At 42.1% G+C, this 16,911-nt stretch overlaps 1 protein-coding gene across 7 annotated transcripts in view; it reads right to left on the reverse strand.

The window, feature by feature from the left end:
* USP4 (ubiquitin specific peptidase 4) overlaps positions 1–16,911 on the reverse strand; it is a 44,310-nt gene that overhangs the window by 20,521 nt on the left and 6,878 nt on the right. For 5 of the 7 annotated variants that reach the window (XR_005827567.1, XM_040592259.1, XM_040592264.1 and 2 more), the window contains exons 7-11: positions 9,730–9,873; positions 8,977–9,094; positions 5,500–5,673; positions 3,489–3,647; positions 975–1,199 (exon numbers count right to left, since the gene is read on the reverse strand). Coding sequence is in view for 6 of the 7 variants with exons in the window: in XM_040592259.1 (XP_040448193.1) it covers positions 975–1,199; positions 3,489–3,647; positions 5,500–5,673; positions 8,977–9,094; positions 9,730–9,873 (820 nt within the window). In the remaining variant the exon portion in view is untranslated. The remainder of the gene's footprint in view (positions 1–974; positions 1,200–3,488; positions 3,648–5,499; positions 5,674–8,976; positions 9,095–9,729; positions 9,874–16,911) is intronic. The other 2 variants (XM_040592260.1, XM_040592261.1) reach the window with 2 other exon arrangements.

Consider the following 16,911-nt stretch of genomic DNA (forward strand, 5'->3'; position numbering starts at 1 on the left):
AACATGCACACGGACAACTTATCTAAAAGATCTCCAGGTAGCAGAAGTTATGTTAATATTGATTCTTTAAAGTAGAATTTATCCTCAGTCTATAGGCTCTTGGTAATCTTGCTTGTTTCCTCAATGAATCCCTTCTCTGTTCTTGCCCTTTATAAAGTCTTGGTGACAAGAGCAAGCATAGCTGTCCTTGGCTTCACAGTTGTACAAAAAAGCAGGATGAAAAATCCTGAAGAATTCAGCAAACATCCTTCTCCACTGTACCTACCGCCCCCCTCAAACTAACAGTGTATATACAAAGCACAAGTTTCATCATCTGCAGTTATAATCCACAGCACATGTAAATATTGCCCATCAGTGCCTCCAAAACTGCATTAGAGCATCTAGTCACTCTGCTTGGGCCTCCTGCATCTTGTGCTTTTCTTGACATGCATGGCAAGCACAAGGTTACTTTGGGTACATGTGCCTACTCACAGACCCATTTGAAAATAAAATGGGAAGGGGTGGGGGGAAGAGGGGCGTGCGGGAATTAAAAATCAATCTTAGAATCCAGCAGGCTTTAAAAGCAACCAAGGATTTTTTCAGTTTTTTCAAGAGGGATTGCTTCTCATTTGTTTGAAATTCAGAGGCCTTATTCATTTAGAGAAGTTTTACCTTTATGTTTTCCAAGGTAACGAGAGGCAAACCTGATAATGCAAACCCATTACTGCTTTCAGGGAGCAATGCATCACACAGGTAATCTCATCACAGGAACACGTAAGCCACTTCCAGCTGACCCATGACCCTCATCTCACAAACGGAGATTTTTTTACAAAGCCACTTGATTTCACATGTTCAATTACCAGTTTTTACATTAAAAAACCCAACCCACCTCAAAGGTGGACACCAATGTCCTTTAGACTACTTGAAAAATCTCAACTTTAAAACACAATAGAAAGATTCAGATGACTTAAACTTTTGCCTTCAACGTGCCTCACCTGGACAGGTCTACGCTGTGGGGCTGCATATACCAGGGTAACTTCCATGGGACGATCTCTCCTCAAGGGCAGTGGAAGGGTTAAGTAACAGAAGGGATCAAAGGTCACAGAAACTTTGGAGCATTTAGGACAAACAAGGGTAGATTTGAAGAGACCATGAAAAATATCCACAATGATAGAATCATTCCTCAGCCTATGATTCTCCCAAGCCTCTTTTGCCACCTCCTATTAAAAAAAAAAAAAAAAAAAAAAACAAAAAAGAGAGAGAGAGAGAAAGAGTAAAACAAAAGTTATTTCTCACAAGGACTTCCATATTCCATAGCATGGCAAGCAAAGGGATCAAAGAAAACTGAGAAAAAACTGAGAAAATTTATACTGACGGGTAAATTTCACAGAAAGGGAGCATCTACCAGTGCATCCAGCATAACACACCAAGATTTCTTCTCAGTGAAACTAGGGCCCTGCATCAAGTCAAACGTAATGTATCTATTTTGGCCGAGTCACTTGATCAGGTATTCCTTGGCACGCACAATGCCAAAAGCATGAATGGAGCCAAGGAGACAGTGACGGTTACACGCTGCTATTCAGGACAGCAAGCTGCTAACGAGATATGCTCCACTCTCCTCCATGAGGAACATGCTGCCTCCTGCTTCTCACAGACAACTGCAGTTACAGCTTCCAAGAAAAAAAAAAAAAAAAAGTAGAAAAATGAAGGTCCATGTCTTACAAAAAGTATAAAAGGAGACAACTTACAATCCCTTGAAGGCTTTCACAATACAACTTACAAACTCTTTACTTAAGGGCATCTGATCACGGGCATTTGCCTATTCAATGCAATCAAAGGCTCTTCTTAGCATGAGACTTCATTTATGGTACAATACCATACCTTTTGATATATTATATCTCAAGTTAAGTAAGTGCATAGATACACACACAGTTGCTAACCAGGATGCTGAGATGGGAACAGAGTAATAAACTTCAACAAGTGCAGTGATAGGGATGCAAGGCAGAACCCCGCGTGCATCTCCTACGCTGCATGAAAGGAAGTACCTACATAAAATGAAGGCATGGTGGGCATCTTTTCAATCCCACAATTACCAGCATTTCTTCGAGAGAAAAAAAGATTAAATGTACTACTTCTTGTGGTGTTGCCACATGTACTGTATTAAGCAAGAAAAGGCAAGAGACATGAAATTATTGCCCATTAAGAGAAATAACAACTAGTCACATACACTTCCTAAAAATCATTATTATATCTGGCTTTTAGAGGCTCCTAAAGCATTGTTCTACCCGATGTAGTTACTCTGGACTCTGCATTTGTCAGTATGCTGCAGTTGGTTGTACCACGACAACAGGTAAAAGCCTAATCAGGGGAGCGTGAGTTCACTTAGGGAAAGACATTTCACTATTATGTGCCTCATTTTAATGGGAGCACGATGTTTGCCAACTTCAGAGCAACAAAGAAGTGTCTGCAAGGGGCTCAAATATCAGCGTTGACTGGGAAACAGGACAAAAAAGACAGGAAGAAAAAAAACAAACAGAAGAGATTTTTCTGGCCTCTGTCAGGAAAACGGCATAACAGAATTACTAGGTAAAGGGATAACTGGAGCCCAAGGCTGTTTGAATTCAGATATAAATTAAATAAAATGTAAAGTTGCTTTAAGATCAGTGTACCCATTTCCATGGCACCAGAAAGGTAAAAAACCTCAAGTTAAACCTCTTAAGGAGATGCACCAAACACCAGGAATTCATCGAGATCCATGGCTGTACCAAATCACTTACACCTTGGTTCTCCCTTGTCTTGACCAGTGCTTCCGTGCACCCTATTCAGCCTGGGTTTAAATCTAGCTCAGGGATTACGTTTGTCTAGAGGCCATGAGGGAGCACACATAGGAAATCTGGCCTAACGGTTCATTTTCTCTAATACTCTGCTGTCTACCAGTGGGACAAAATGACGGCTTACAACCCCATGCCCAGGGCGCGTGTTCAAGACCCTTGTCTGAGGGACACCCCTGGCACCTCCACGTGAAAATGCTCCCAGTCCCCTTCAAATCCACATGCAAGTACAACGGCCTGCACAGTAACCACCCTCCTCAACTTACGCTAAAAGCTGCTGCTCAGTGTACCTGGAAGAAGGCAGACCTGACTAGTCAGGAGGAAAAGTTACGGTAGTAACTACAGCTTACTTTCAGGCAGCTGTTATGCCACAAGATAAACTTCCTTCCTTTCCACTGCAGAACCATGTCAGCGTTGTGCCATAAGCACATCTTCCTGCACACCAGTACAAGAACAGACACTCTGCTGTAAGGCAGAGCAACAGCAACGTGCCACAAGGTGTCATGAAGAGTCAGCTGGGCCATAACTCACGACAGGGTTCTCCGCTCCCAGGTACACTGCTTTGCAGGCAAAGCATTTGTGTGGCCTGTGAGCAAGAAGGCCAGGAAGTGTCACAAAACCCAATTAAACTCCCTGTGAAGCACCACCTGTCCTATCCTCAATTAAAGGGCACCCTACCGAATCAGGTCTGCCATTAGCATCCTTCAGCTCCAAGTAGGGCTTCTTCTTCACTCTGTTCAAATCCTCATGCAAACCATCTAGAAGAAAAGCCAAAAGCTCCTGGGAATCTTGCTGCTGGTATCCTGAAAACTGAGGAGCAAATTGGCCAACCTGTGTCTGAAACACAAAGGCAAGAGTCAGAGAGGAGTTAGCATTATCTATGTGTAAAAGACAGAAATAAACACACTCATGTCCTGGCTTTTGCAGAGATCAGCTCTATGCTACCTTATGTTAGCAGTACACCACAGTGAACTGGACGTTAACACAGTTAAGGGTGCCAGAATATTTTTCCCAATTGTTTTTTGGTTTCCCCCCTAGTGTTGAGAAGGAAGAATGCATTTAGTGCTGTGACACTAGAAATCTAAGTTATCATTATTAGTTTAGGAACCTGCAAACAACCACTACAGAAAACCTAGCTGCCTGATGCATTTTGCAATTCAATTTCTGTTTCAGAAACCTACAGCTGCCATAGTACAGACCTGCTACAGGATAGCACCTTGAAGCAGGTAGGCCGCAAGATTGAAAATGCTTGCGGAAGATACTTATAAACTAACAAAACTGGCTTCAAACTAAGATTGAAAATCTCGCCGCAGGAATCTCTAGCTATTCTAAGAATCGTGATATGAACCTAAGAAACATAACAGCCTTAGTTAGCAAGCAGCAGAAACAACACACCCATATACAGCCTCTTATTTCCTAAGTGCTACGTCACAACACTGCCATTTAGTGTTCCTGCTTCTAAAAAAAAAAAAAAAACAACAACAATAGAAAGGGGTCCCACAGGAAAACCAACAATTAGCTGAAGGAGTAGTCAGCCCTAGTGACCATCGCTAGCTTTCTCATAAATACACAGTCCAACAGACTTGCAGAATTATGCTTAGTACATTTTAACCAGTCAAAGATGACAACTGTAATGGAACCCAAACTGAAGGGTTGTTTATATTATGGAGATAGTTAACACTCACTGTATCAGCAAGAATTGTTAGAAAAGTCACAAGCGACCTGCACTAGGAAATAAAGAGTAATCCCTGTTCCAGTCTTAAAACAACAACAGCCCACACTAAGACACTTTTATTGATGTCCACTACAGATTCACCTATTTCCTCTGAACAGAAGTTTACAGAAAACTTCAAGAGCACTGAATGATGTGCCAGCAACTCGAAGTGACAGAAATCAAACAACATCTTGTTGTTTCAGAACTACATATGACTCTACAGAGGACAGATTTCTGTGGTCCATAAGACTTTTGCTCCAAGGTCTCAAAGGCATATACCCTCAACTTCAAAACTGTACCATGCAAAGCCTAAACATGACAAGATGCACATTTACATTAATACCAGGTCATGCTTCTTTCATGCATTAGGGATGTTATTCATCCGCAACATACTGACATTTCAAACCGAAGCAAATTCTTAGTGTTCCTTGATATTTTATTTACATTGCTCTGCAGTGGAGCATCTCTGCCTTTTATTTAAAACAAAAGACATAGTTACATTTTTTCTAGGGGTTCATACACAGCTGCTACGTTGCAGTATTTCAGCTCAAAGCAGCTCTTTCAACTGAAGCACTGGGAACATTACATCAATAAACAACACTGTAGACAAGGAGATGCATTTTGCTCTCCACTTCATAATCTGAATACCTCTTCTCACTGATTAAAGTTCACAGCTGGCAATTCACACGACCTTGCCTAGTTTTGTAGCAAGGATCATGCCGATGCAGCTGTAAGCAGTTCTCGGGCTGGAAGGTCATTTATTAAGACATTTAACATTAGGGAGCAGTAACCAACCCCAGGGTATGACACTACTGGCTGGCCAAATTCCTTGAAAAGCATTTATATAAAATGTGAAACAACACTGAAGCAGTTCTGTCATTACTGCTTTCATAACATCAAAATATGCGGAAGGTGTATGAGCTTTCACTGTTTCTTTTGTCAAAGAGCTATGCTACAAGAACACAGAGTACTTACTTTAAACATACGAGGGGCCACATAAGACTGTCTCCCAGACCAAATCTGTTTAATGAGCTCTGCATAGGCCTCTGCAATTTCTCCTCTCATCCCCAGTGGATTGTTCTGATTTATTTCAGCTTCATATTTATCTTCCAGGAAATAATCAGTCAGAGGAGGTGTATTGCTTAGACACTGAAAAAGCATTAAGAAGATTAATTTACTGCACAGGACAATAAATCTGTGTAACAACAAAATAAACCCAATTTTCACATCAAAATATGTACTAAGTTATTAGCAAAACGGGTGAGGCTGAATTTTTGAGTACACACTTAGTAAAAAAAAAAAGAAAAAAACCTGTTGGGAGGGTGGGATACTATAACCATTGCATCAAAGCATGGCTGAAATAAAAAAAAACACACCCCCAAATACCAGTGTTCAAAAGACTAACAGCTCTTTTCGGAAACAAGTTTTCTTTCGCAGGTGCCACACTGACTGCTCTCCTGTAGAGTGTATTTGCCCCCAGATTGTCAGCTTTCCCTCTGGAACGGTTTCTACTGGTTGATCTAGCTTAAGGCATAAGGCTCACTGCTCTGCAGCTCCTTGGTTCTCCTTCAGGAATTTCTTTAAAACTGGCATCACATTCTTTGGTGCAGAATAATTTTAAGCATTCATTTAAAGTTACTGCATTTAAGAGTTCAGGAAAGCAAACAGCAAACAACCTTCAGAAAAAAAAAACCCTACAGACTTTTGGAAGGAAGGTATCTGCTTTTCTTATTATGTCCCTCCACATTTTGTTAATTCGTTCTGTAACTCCCACTAACGCTTCAATTTGTGTAATGTCTCCTGGTGTAACGCTGAACTCTGAAAAAAATCCAAGCCTGCAAGTGCCAGAAGAGTACAAGATTACAATCACAGTCCTGCCAACACTCACCAGTTCCTGTAATTAATGTATGCAGACCTGGTTTTCCACCCACGACTGAGGTGGCAGGGTAGGCTACCTTACCAATGCATTATAGGGAAATCTGCACAGAACGGGTCAGGAAGGTCTCTAGAGATGTCACATTAATGTTCTCAAGTCTACACCCCTCATTCACTCTCTAACCTTAAAATCCTAATAGAAGTAACAGTGACAGAAGGAGGAACAAGGGCTTCTCCTAAAGGTGAAACACAAGCTACACTTTGTCCTACAAAGAACCAAATGCCATTTAAAAGAACCCCCATCAAAAACTTAGCGAGTTTTAAAGGCAGGAAGGATACCACTCTATCTACTCTCCCATATATATACTTATCATCAGTGTACCACGGTAATGATTTACGACATTCTGGGAAATCACCATAAACCTCAGCACACAAGTAAAATTAGCACAAACAGTAGATTCCCTAATTCAGTAATTCACAGACTCAAAGCTTATAGCAAGAAGCAACACTTGGATAAGTAAGGCAAGACTTGGATGTGTGAACAAAAAGAGAACCAAGTCTAAGATATGATCAAAATTATTAGGGCTTTGACGCACTGTAGTATCAAGAAAATCTAAACTGGGCTCTTTCTGAATGCCTAAAATTTCAGGACCTGCACCAGATGCCTGTACAGCGCTTCACCCACTATGTGTAGCTACAGATGGAACAGCACAGTTATACATGGCAACCTGGACAGCCAGGAAAGCGTAGTCCTGCCCTTCAGCCAACTCCGCTTTCACTGCCTTGATGTGTACCTTGTGGAATTTATTTCCTATCAAATTGTTCCAGTTCCAATGCCCAGGTGTTAGTATCTTTCTCCAGGCAAGTGACATGAAAGTGCTTATAGACTGCTACGTTTGACACCAGCCTCTCACTGGGAGACTGCTGCTGACAAAATTTCAAGAACCTCCAAAAACTAAAGGCAGAAACTTGCATTTGAAAGACTGATGTCTAGAAAATTAAAGCCTACGGTTGATAGAGGAAAGCAATTGGTCCTTAACATGACTAGTTTGCATGCAAAATTGAGGTTGAAGAATGTTTGGATTAAGTTACTTTGACAATAAAAATTAATTGTTGAAGTTGTGTCTTAGCTATAAAGTTCAAAAAAAAACATTTGGTTTAAGGTTTCCATGATGCAACTGAAAATAAAGTCATGTCAAACAAAGCAAGGCATTCCAAGTTTATTGTGTATCCTGAATACCACATGCATAATGCATTACAGTTACTTTAAGACCTGTTCTAGCTTTCAAAGCTACCACAGAGTGACAGAAGTCATTATACAGCACTTGTACCTGTGGTGGGTTGACATTGGCTGGATGCCACATGCCCACCAAGCCACTCTATCACTCTCCTCCTCAGTAGAACGGGGAGGGGGAGAAAATAAGATGGAAAAATACCCCAAGCTTGTGGGTCAAGATAAAGGCAGTTTAATGAAGCAATAGCAAAAGTCATATGCATGGAAACAAAGGAAAAGAAAAAAAAAAAAGATGTTACTCTCTACTTCCCATCAGCAGATGATGTTCGGTCACTTCCCAGGAAGCAGGGCTTCAGTATGCGTAGCAGTTACTCCAGAAGAGAAATGTCATAAACAGCGCATGCCCCACCTTCCTCCTCCTTTCCCTTAGCTTTTGTATCAGAGCAGATGTCATAAGGTATGGAATATCCCGTTGGTCACTCTGGGTCAGCCCTCCTGGCTGTGTCCCCTCCCAAGGTCTCGCCCACTCCCAGGCCTCAGGCTACTGGGGCTGATGCTGTGTGAGCGCTGCTCAGCAGCAGTCAAAACACTGGTGCGTTACCACCACCCTTCTGGCTCCCGGTACAAAGCACAGCGCTGTGAGGGCTGCTGTGGGCTCAGCCAGACCCAATACAGTACCGCACTACAAGTCTGATGTAAGCAATAGGCAAAGTTCATAAAAATCGGCTCAAAATTTCTTTGATTTCTTAGAAAACAACTTTCCCTAATATGTTTCTGCATTTTTAAAAATGAACCACATAAACCTAAGAGACTGAATTAAATAAGTATACCAATTATTATAAGCTTTGCATAACTGTCACAACCTTAACAGCCCACACAATGACCCTGAACCCTTCCTGTGGCTTTTCATACTCCTAATTTTTCAAGAATCTTTAAACACAGACCCCAGAACTGCATGCAGTGACCTCCTTATGTCACTTATGTAGCCCACACAAGTCAAAACATCCTCCACATCAGCCCATTTTTATCATAGCACCGCACTAGGACCTTACCTTACAGGTAGCCCACAGCCTTTTCAGAAGTCATGTATTTGAGATCCAGTCCTTAATACTGTACTATGTTTTATAGCACTAACATGCTATGCATAAGCAAAAGTAAATATGAACCAATTTTTTGGTTTGGAGTCGGCTGGTTGTTGGTTTGGTGGGGTTTTTTCCATTCCAGGCACAGTCTCCTCATTGAATCACATTAAAACACTCTTCCCCTTCCAGAGATTTTAATCTACAATCTCTGCGAGACTGATCTTTTATTTAATTCTAAGAAGGGTTCTTTCCAATTCTTACCTGTAATGCAGAATTCATGAAGCAGGTATTTCCAAGGTTACTGAGTCCACAGAGTCCAGGCTGTGTCAGGGAAGCGCTGTCCCTGCAGCTGTAAGAGTTACAGACAAATCCAGAACCTCTGAAAGACAACACAGTGAACTCCACAATGAGTTTATTGAGTCTCAATACTGTTTAAAAGCCACATCAAATACAAGTCAAAAAACTGTTTAATTAAATAGTTTAACCAGCCTACAGGTTTCTGCTGCTTCATAGTCGCTAATACTAAATACCAGGAACGTGAAGTGTATGTGATAACTTTGGAAGTGTTAATTGTTACACAGCATATTATTAATCTATGGCTCATAACACATTAATTTTCTCTGTCTATAAGTACACAGCACACTATGCTAATGCAGCAAGAATCTATACAACATACTGTACGAGCTAATAAGAAAATTATGATCTCTACCTGGAAAGGTTTCTACATTAATGACAGATGGAGAAAAGAATATAATCCCTTCCCTCATACCCCCAGTCCACTCAAAATCAGGCAATGCCCTGGCAGTTAGTAAGCTCAGGAACACACGCTACTTTTGCAAGTGAGCAAGGAATAGCAGAACACAGCGGTTTCAAAAGCAAAGTGTGATAAACAAGTACACAAGAGTAGTAGACCTCCTCACAGAGCACCATCACAGTCCTTTTCTGTACAGGCAAGGATGCACAGGATTATTCACATGAAGGATGAAGAAACAAAAAGAACATTCCTGCTCTTACCCCCTGCCCAGGTGGGAGCTGTTCAGTCCATAGGAGTTACTGTTATCACCGTTAGTAATGACAGAGGTGGCAGACACTGAGGAATAAGAACTTGCTGATGATTTTGAAGAGGTAGTAAAGTTTCTGCTAGTTGCAGTGCTTGATCTGGGAGAAAGGAGAAAGAAGTAGGAACAGGGCTACTGCTTTTTCCACCCCCAGCCCCACCTCCCACAAAACTCCAAGGACTTGCCACCTTACAGTTAGTTCCCACACACAGAATTTACTGCTTTGATCTGTGTGATCACACTTCCAAACACTTGTCTGGAACAGAAACATCAGACAGAAGTATCAGAAGCAGGAGTAACAGTTTTGGCTTAAAGCAAAATCTGGGTCCCAGACCAAAATAAGTAGGCAATTTGGATGGCATGAGGGACAGGGAAGCAAGCTTTAAGTTTATGAGTAAACCACCTTGAAACAAGCAAGCAAAAAAAATCCTGAAACACTTACCCAAAGCAACAAAGTCAGTCCTTGCCTATCTGAAACCCAAACCATCACTCAAACAGAACATTAATTAGCAAGAAGGTACCGTGGTATCTTCTTGTGGGTGGGCACAAAATAGTTTGTTACTGAGCCTAGCTGATACATAGCAGTGTGTTTTCCCTCCAAGTTGTAGTTGTACAACATTGTTGTACAACAACTTGCAGGCAAAACACACTGCTATGTACATGGGGTGTGCATAGCAATCCTCAGCATTTTGAGACTGGAGATACTAAAACAGATCAAAAAAGTTCACAAGCCCTAAGGGTATCTGCTCGTGAATCCCAGGCTGTTCTACACCACTACTCTCCTCGGCCGGAAAAGAACCCGAACACAATGTTACAAAAGGCCAGCAAGGCACTAAAATCCCACAGCATTCTGTCATAGACAGCTTTCGTTCAATAAAAAAGGCAAAACCACACGCCAGTACTACATACATAAGCTTAAAGAAACTATTTTGATACTAATTAATTTCTGTTCAGCAAGAGCTAACTGGGAAATTACCCATTCTCCCCATCTTTGCCCAAGTCAACAAGCAAAACCGAATGCAAAAAGGTGCAGGACACCAACAGCCACGCAACAGTAGCTAATTGCACCCACAGCACAGCAGAGCACCAGCACAGGACAGTGCCCTCAAGCTACAGCTTGTTCCTGTATCTCTCTTAATGAGGCCTTGATTCTCAAATGATACAAACTAAAAATGAATATTCATAGCTCCCATGCTACTAAGAAAACAGTCCTGGAAAACCTCCGCAGAGCAAAAACTACAAGACAAAGAACAAGCCATAACGGCCAAGAGGAGGCAGAAGAGCTGGACAAATTTACCAGTTCGGAAATACAGTAGAAGTAAAGTAAATACAGAAGGAAACAAGTTATGATGAGAGCTCCCAGATGAAAACACAAACCCCAAACATAGTCTAAGCCTGAAGCATGCTAAAAAAAAACCTCAACCAGACAGCACAACCAAGAAGTGTACTGGAAAGTATACTAGAGAGAATGAACAATTACCAAAATAACCATGACAACCATTTCTGGGACAATACGCAACCTTCTGGTCATTGCAAGGTTGAGGGTGGAACTTCTCAAGACTACCTGGACACAAAGATCAGATCAATAACAGAACAAGAGGGTCACACTGGCGGTCCACCTGGGGGAGTTTCAAGGGTCAAGAATAAAGCAATTAAGCTAACAACAGCATGTAAATGCGCTACAAACACATTTTTAAAAGCTTCAAATAGAAGCAAAGAAGGGCAATTTAAAAAATGCCAGACTTGAAAATGCAGCATCTCTGCTTCGTGTTTGTTCCCCGTGAGAGAACAGAGCAAGATGCTTGGAAAATAATATGAAGAAAATCTGATAGGGAGACAAGAAAAGGAGGACAACACCTTAAGGATTTCAAAATTTCCAAGAGAAGCATAGAGGCAGTGCACAATCAAAGAGTCAGATGGCAACTGAAGAGTTCCAAGAAGTATTTCAACAGTACCCCACTCACACACAAAAAAATACTCTAAGATCTAAGGAGGAAGATTAAAAAATGGATCAGAAAACAAAGATAAAAGACAAGTCAGAGCAGGGAAAGGCCCACCTACAGAGGCATCAAGGATATTGAGCAAATTCCTGTTAGAAAATTGGGAAGGATCATGAAGTAAAACAACACAAGAGAGGCCAACAGCTTTCCAAGCAGGGAGGAAAAAAACCCCACAAAAATCAAATTCACTTGAGAAGATAAAAATTCTCAGCACTCTTACATTTCACAAGTTACTCATCTATCTGTAATAACTGAAGAAAGATTGACAATTTACTAAGCACAGCTGTTCCCCCTCATTTCACAAGGTAGTCACAATAGTAGCTACGATTCCAGGTTGAAGGCACAGAGAGTAACAAAGGAAAATCTTTCTCTCTGAAAGCTTCCCATTTTAAGACCAGGAAGCTACTGTTCATGACTCCACAGTACTGCAGGCTCCTCAGGAGACTGTCTCATTTGCACACAGAGCTGACAATAGAAGTCCTGGCTGCCAAGCTTTTATCCCCAATGCCCCAACAAGGGTTTCTGTGGAATACGCAGACACTGACTGATCAAACCCACCTTCTCTCTCCACTGCCACCTCTCACAGTAATGGATTTCTGCTCCCTTGGAAATGGAGGCCCCAACACCTCACTGAAGTAAGAGATAAACATTATTTCTTCTTTGAAGTTTGTGACTTAGAACCTTCCAAAACATTCTGGGCTACTCAGTGGGTTACCACTGAAACTGCTCTCAGTTGGCCTAGTTTGCTCTTTGTACGCACAACAGACACTGGACTGGAAGGTGCCAAACTCCTGCAGCTTCCCTTGATAACCACTGCAATTTTTCTGACAGGAATAAACACATTCAGCTACATTTCATCAACAAAACCTATACAGGAGTAAACTATAGCAAAGAAAGACTCCATGTAACCATGCAACAGTTCAGGGATTTGATTAACTTCACAGCTCTGAGGATGAGACTGCGTGGTATTACTGCTGAATCAGTCCTCCTGCTTAAGGACAATTTAAGTCTCTCAAGGTAACTCTTGTCTGAGCTAAAATACATCTTCTAGAAAAATCTGCCATCATGGTTTCACAGTGGCCAGCCACAGCTAACCCAGCAGACCATAGCTAAACTGTTCCAATGATCAACACCCCTTGCAGTCAGCAGAAACTTTGATTTCAGTTGCAGCATGAGTATGCGACTTCATCACCTGAACATTGGTTTGTGCTCGTCTCCATCTGCTGCCTGTGGAGTTCCTTCTTCAACTTCCATTTCTCATATCCCACAGAAGATTTTGTGTTTGTAGTGGTTTGCCCGTGGTTGGACACCTGGTGCCCACCAAAGCCATTCTATCACTCCCCTCCTCAACTGGACAGAGCAGAGCAAATATAACAAAAAGCTCACAGGTTGAGATTAGGACAGGGAGACCACTCGGCAATTCCTGTCACAGGCGAAACAGCTGCGACTTGGCAAAATTAGTTTAATTTATTAATCCAAATCAGAGTAGGGCAACGAGAACTAAAACTAAAACTTAAAAACACCTACCCCTCCCTTCTTCCCGGGCTCAGCTTCGTTCCCAAATTCTCTACGTCCTCCCACTGAGCAGTACAGGGAATGAGGGTTGCAGTCAGTTCATCACACGCTGCCTTTGCCACTTCTAACTCCTCACATTCTTCCCCTGCTCCAGCGTGAGGTCTGTCCCACGGGAGACGGTGCTCCATGAACTTCTCTAGTGCAAGCCCTTCCCACAGGCTGCAGGATTTTCACAAACTGCTCCAGTGTGGGTTCCTCCCATGGCGTTCAGTCCATCAGGAACAGACTGCTCCGCTGTGCGTCCCCCACGGGGTCACAAATCCTGCCAGCAAACTGTTTCAGCGTGGGCTCCTCTCTCCACTGGTCCTGCCAGGAGCCAGCTCCAGTGTGGGCTTCCCACAGGCCACGGCCTCCTTCAGACATACACCTCCACAGCCCTCCACAGGCTGCAGGTGGGGATCTGCTCCACCACGGACCTCCATGGGCTGAGGAGGACACCACGGGCTTCACCACAGGCTGCAGGGGAATCTCTGCTCCGGCACCTGGAGCACCTCCTCCCGCCTTCCGCACTGACCTCAATGTCTGCAGAGCTGTTGCTCTCACAAAGTCTCATTCTCTTACACTGAAATTTGTTGCGGGGTGTTTGTTTTTTCCTGCTTCTTAAACATGTTATCACAGAGGTGCTACCATTGTTGCCAACTGGCTCGGCCTTGGCCAGCAGGTCCATCTCGGAGCCGGCTGGCAGTCATTCCATCAGACACAAGGGAAACTTCGAGCAGCTTCTCGCAGAAGCCACCCCTGTAGCCCCCCTGCTACTAAAACTTCGCCATGCAAACCCACTACAGTGTTAAAATCACCTTTTAGATTTCTCACTGATATAATACTTTAAGTCTTCTAGTACAAAAATTATTTGCTAATTTTTCAACAATTCACTTGGCTCCTTCTGAAACCTCTCATTAGTCTACTTTTCAAATTTGTTGACAACCTCACAGGACACGACCATTCCACATGCAGTTTGATCAGTGTGTCACTTATCAGAAAGTCTTCTGACGCACTCAGCGCCTCCCTACTGACCACTGAGGTTGGTTGGTTGGGTTTGCCTCAAGGCTGCTACAGGAGCTCGCATTCAAGAGACTGAGCCAGGACTGGAATCACATTCCTACAGAATCCAGCGTGCATTTGGGGCTCACATCCTTCGTCCTCACGTACACAACTTCGTTTCACAATACTGATGCACATTGCCCCCCATATGCCAACTAAAAGACAGCTGTTTCATATCTTGCTATGCAACCTTTCAAAAACCCACACAAATGGCAACTGAGGAGAAATCCGGAGACTTGCAGCATAAAGGGGACAAAGTTAAATTAATCTAGTACAGAAAACTGTGAGGCCATATGGTTAGTAAGTAGAAAAACTGCTAAGCTGAATAGCTTGAAGAAATACTGTAAAAGGTTGCAAGACTGAGACAGGAAAAATATTTCAATTCAGTTGAGGCTACCTTCAGAGCATACAGTAGAATTAGTCCTCCTTTAAGCCACCAATATAAAAAAAACCTCCACATCAAGAATATTGTGACAAAAAGTTTTTGTCGAAGCAAGAAAAGCTGACTTAGATTTCACTGGCAAAGCAGAGGCCATAACGGATTTTTCATTTAGAAAGTTCTGACATGCAAAAGCATCCTTAACTTATCTTACACACTCAACGCTACTCTGAAAGCATGGCATCTGCTGCAAACTCAAGCACGTGAAAGTCACATAATAAAGATCTGCCCACAAAATATTTAGCCTAGTTGCTGAAGGGGTCTTCTAAAATCATCAGCATACAAGGAACTGGGAGAAGGACATGAGTTTTAAATATGAAAGGGCATTTAATTATGGCATTATGTACCTACAAAATACATATCAACCACCAAGGTCTTAAAATTGTACAATAATTTCTGGCATGTAATATCATTGAATGCTGTATAGCAGGTTGAACAGATGCCTAAATCAAGGCAGAGTAGTTGAGGAAAGACACATGCATTACAGGATGGGTGAACTAAGCAACAGCCCCTCGACATTTTTACGGAGGAGAGTACCAGGTGGGGCAAAGAAAGTCCACCGGGTATACCGTGCCATCAGTAAACAGAAGAGCAGGAAGAGGAAACTGCAGTAAAATTCTAGCAGCAAGCAAAAAACTGAAAGGTATTTTACTGCTGCACACTGCAAAGGGAGGCAGACAGCTACCAGGTAGATGATAAATACAACTTTACTCCTGTTTTCAAATGCAACACTTGATGGAAAAGGTGCCATTTTTATAAATCTGACAACTCCTTGTTCGTTTGTGCTAAGAAATTTATACCCAGGATAAAAACAGTGTGCGCTAGGACTCAGCTGGAATTCCCCCGTCTCAGGATTTTATTTTGGGAGTCTTCTAAGTAACAATTAAAGAGGACTAAGTTTCACAGAGTCATTGTTTATGAAGGGAGATTATGTCAAAGTATGCCTCCAATTCTGAAATTCCTAGTATAATCCATTCCCTCTTCTGAAACCTTGCCTGGTAGTTTCTAACTACAACAAGAAGAAAAGTATTTTGAACCTTAGGAAGCAGCAAACTAACAAACAGTAATGGCCAACCGTACGCTGAACATACCACCCAAGAACTGCTGTGGAGTTTAAGAGCATTTCTTCCGTAAAATGTCAGCCAGTTTGATGGCTGCGGAAACAAACACTCAGGAAGGGTGCCCAACATGTGGAAAAGTGTTTTCCCCTGGTAGGAGCCAGTGCCTCTGACATGCAGTAAATGGTGGGGAAAAATCCTCACGACAGGTAACCCACCCACGCCACAATCACCTCGCACACCCATATTCTGCAAGTAGCGAATGACAGGAACTTTCAGCTGTCCAAGGCCTCTTTTGGCACTAGACAGTGATGCAGATGCTCATCATTCCTCTACCAACAGCACAGCGCTCCACATCCCGTTTGGTTTATGTCATCAAAATTCTAAATACAGAAAAACTCTCTTGTAAGCTTTTAGTATTAAAAGAGCCCATGATGAATCCCAGCATGATGCAACCTGAAGGAAGAACTCCAATATGTAATTCCCCACGGTCCTGGCTAAGCAGTATTTTCTCTAGCTGAGAAGTAGAATATCGGAGCAAAATGTTTGCCTGAGATAGGATTAAGTAGAAGGCAAAGTACAAAGGAATAGACACTCCTTCCTATACGTATGTTTTAATATAATTCCTTCAGTCACCATTATCAGCATCAAGTCAAACAATTCCACAATTTTTTTAAAAAGTTTACAAAGTTTTACGTTACAATTAGCAAATGTTTATTTCTGTGTCATTAGAAAATATTAATCTGCATACCAATAGCCATTTTCATTTAATTATCCCTAGAGGTTAATTCAAAGTCTTTACATATCAGACTGGCTGGTGAAAAGAGAAAAAAACTGAGGCCTGGGAATGCTACAGGGCTCCATTTTAGCTTTGCTTTGTGTAGAAATAAAATGTTATAATCTGGTCTTGCACAGCTGCCTCTCTTAACACCAGCATTCTCCTGATCCATTTACCCAGTATTATATTTCAGTAGTAGAGAACTGTTTCAAAATAGGTTTCACTGACCTATTTGATCTGTTCAAAT

This window comes from Falco naumanni, chromosome 4 (genome assembly GCF_017639655.2).
Source record: "Falco naumanni isolate bFalNau1 chromosome 4, bFalNau1.pat, whole genome shotgun sequence".
Taxonomy (NCBI): domain Eukaryota; kingdom Metazoa; phylum Chordata; class Aves; order Falconiformes; family Falconidae; genus Falco; species Falco naumanni.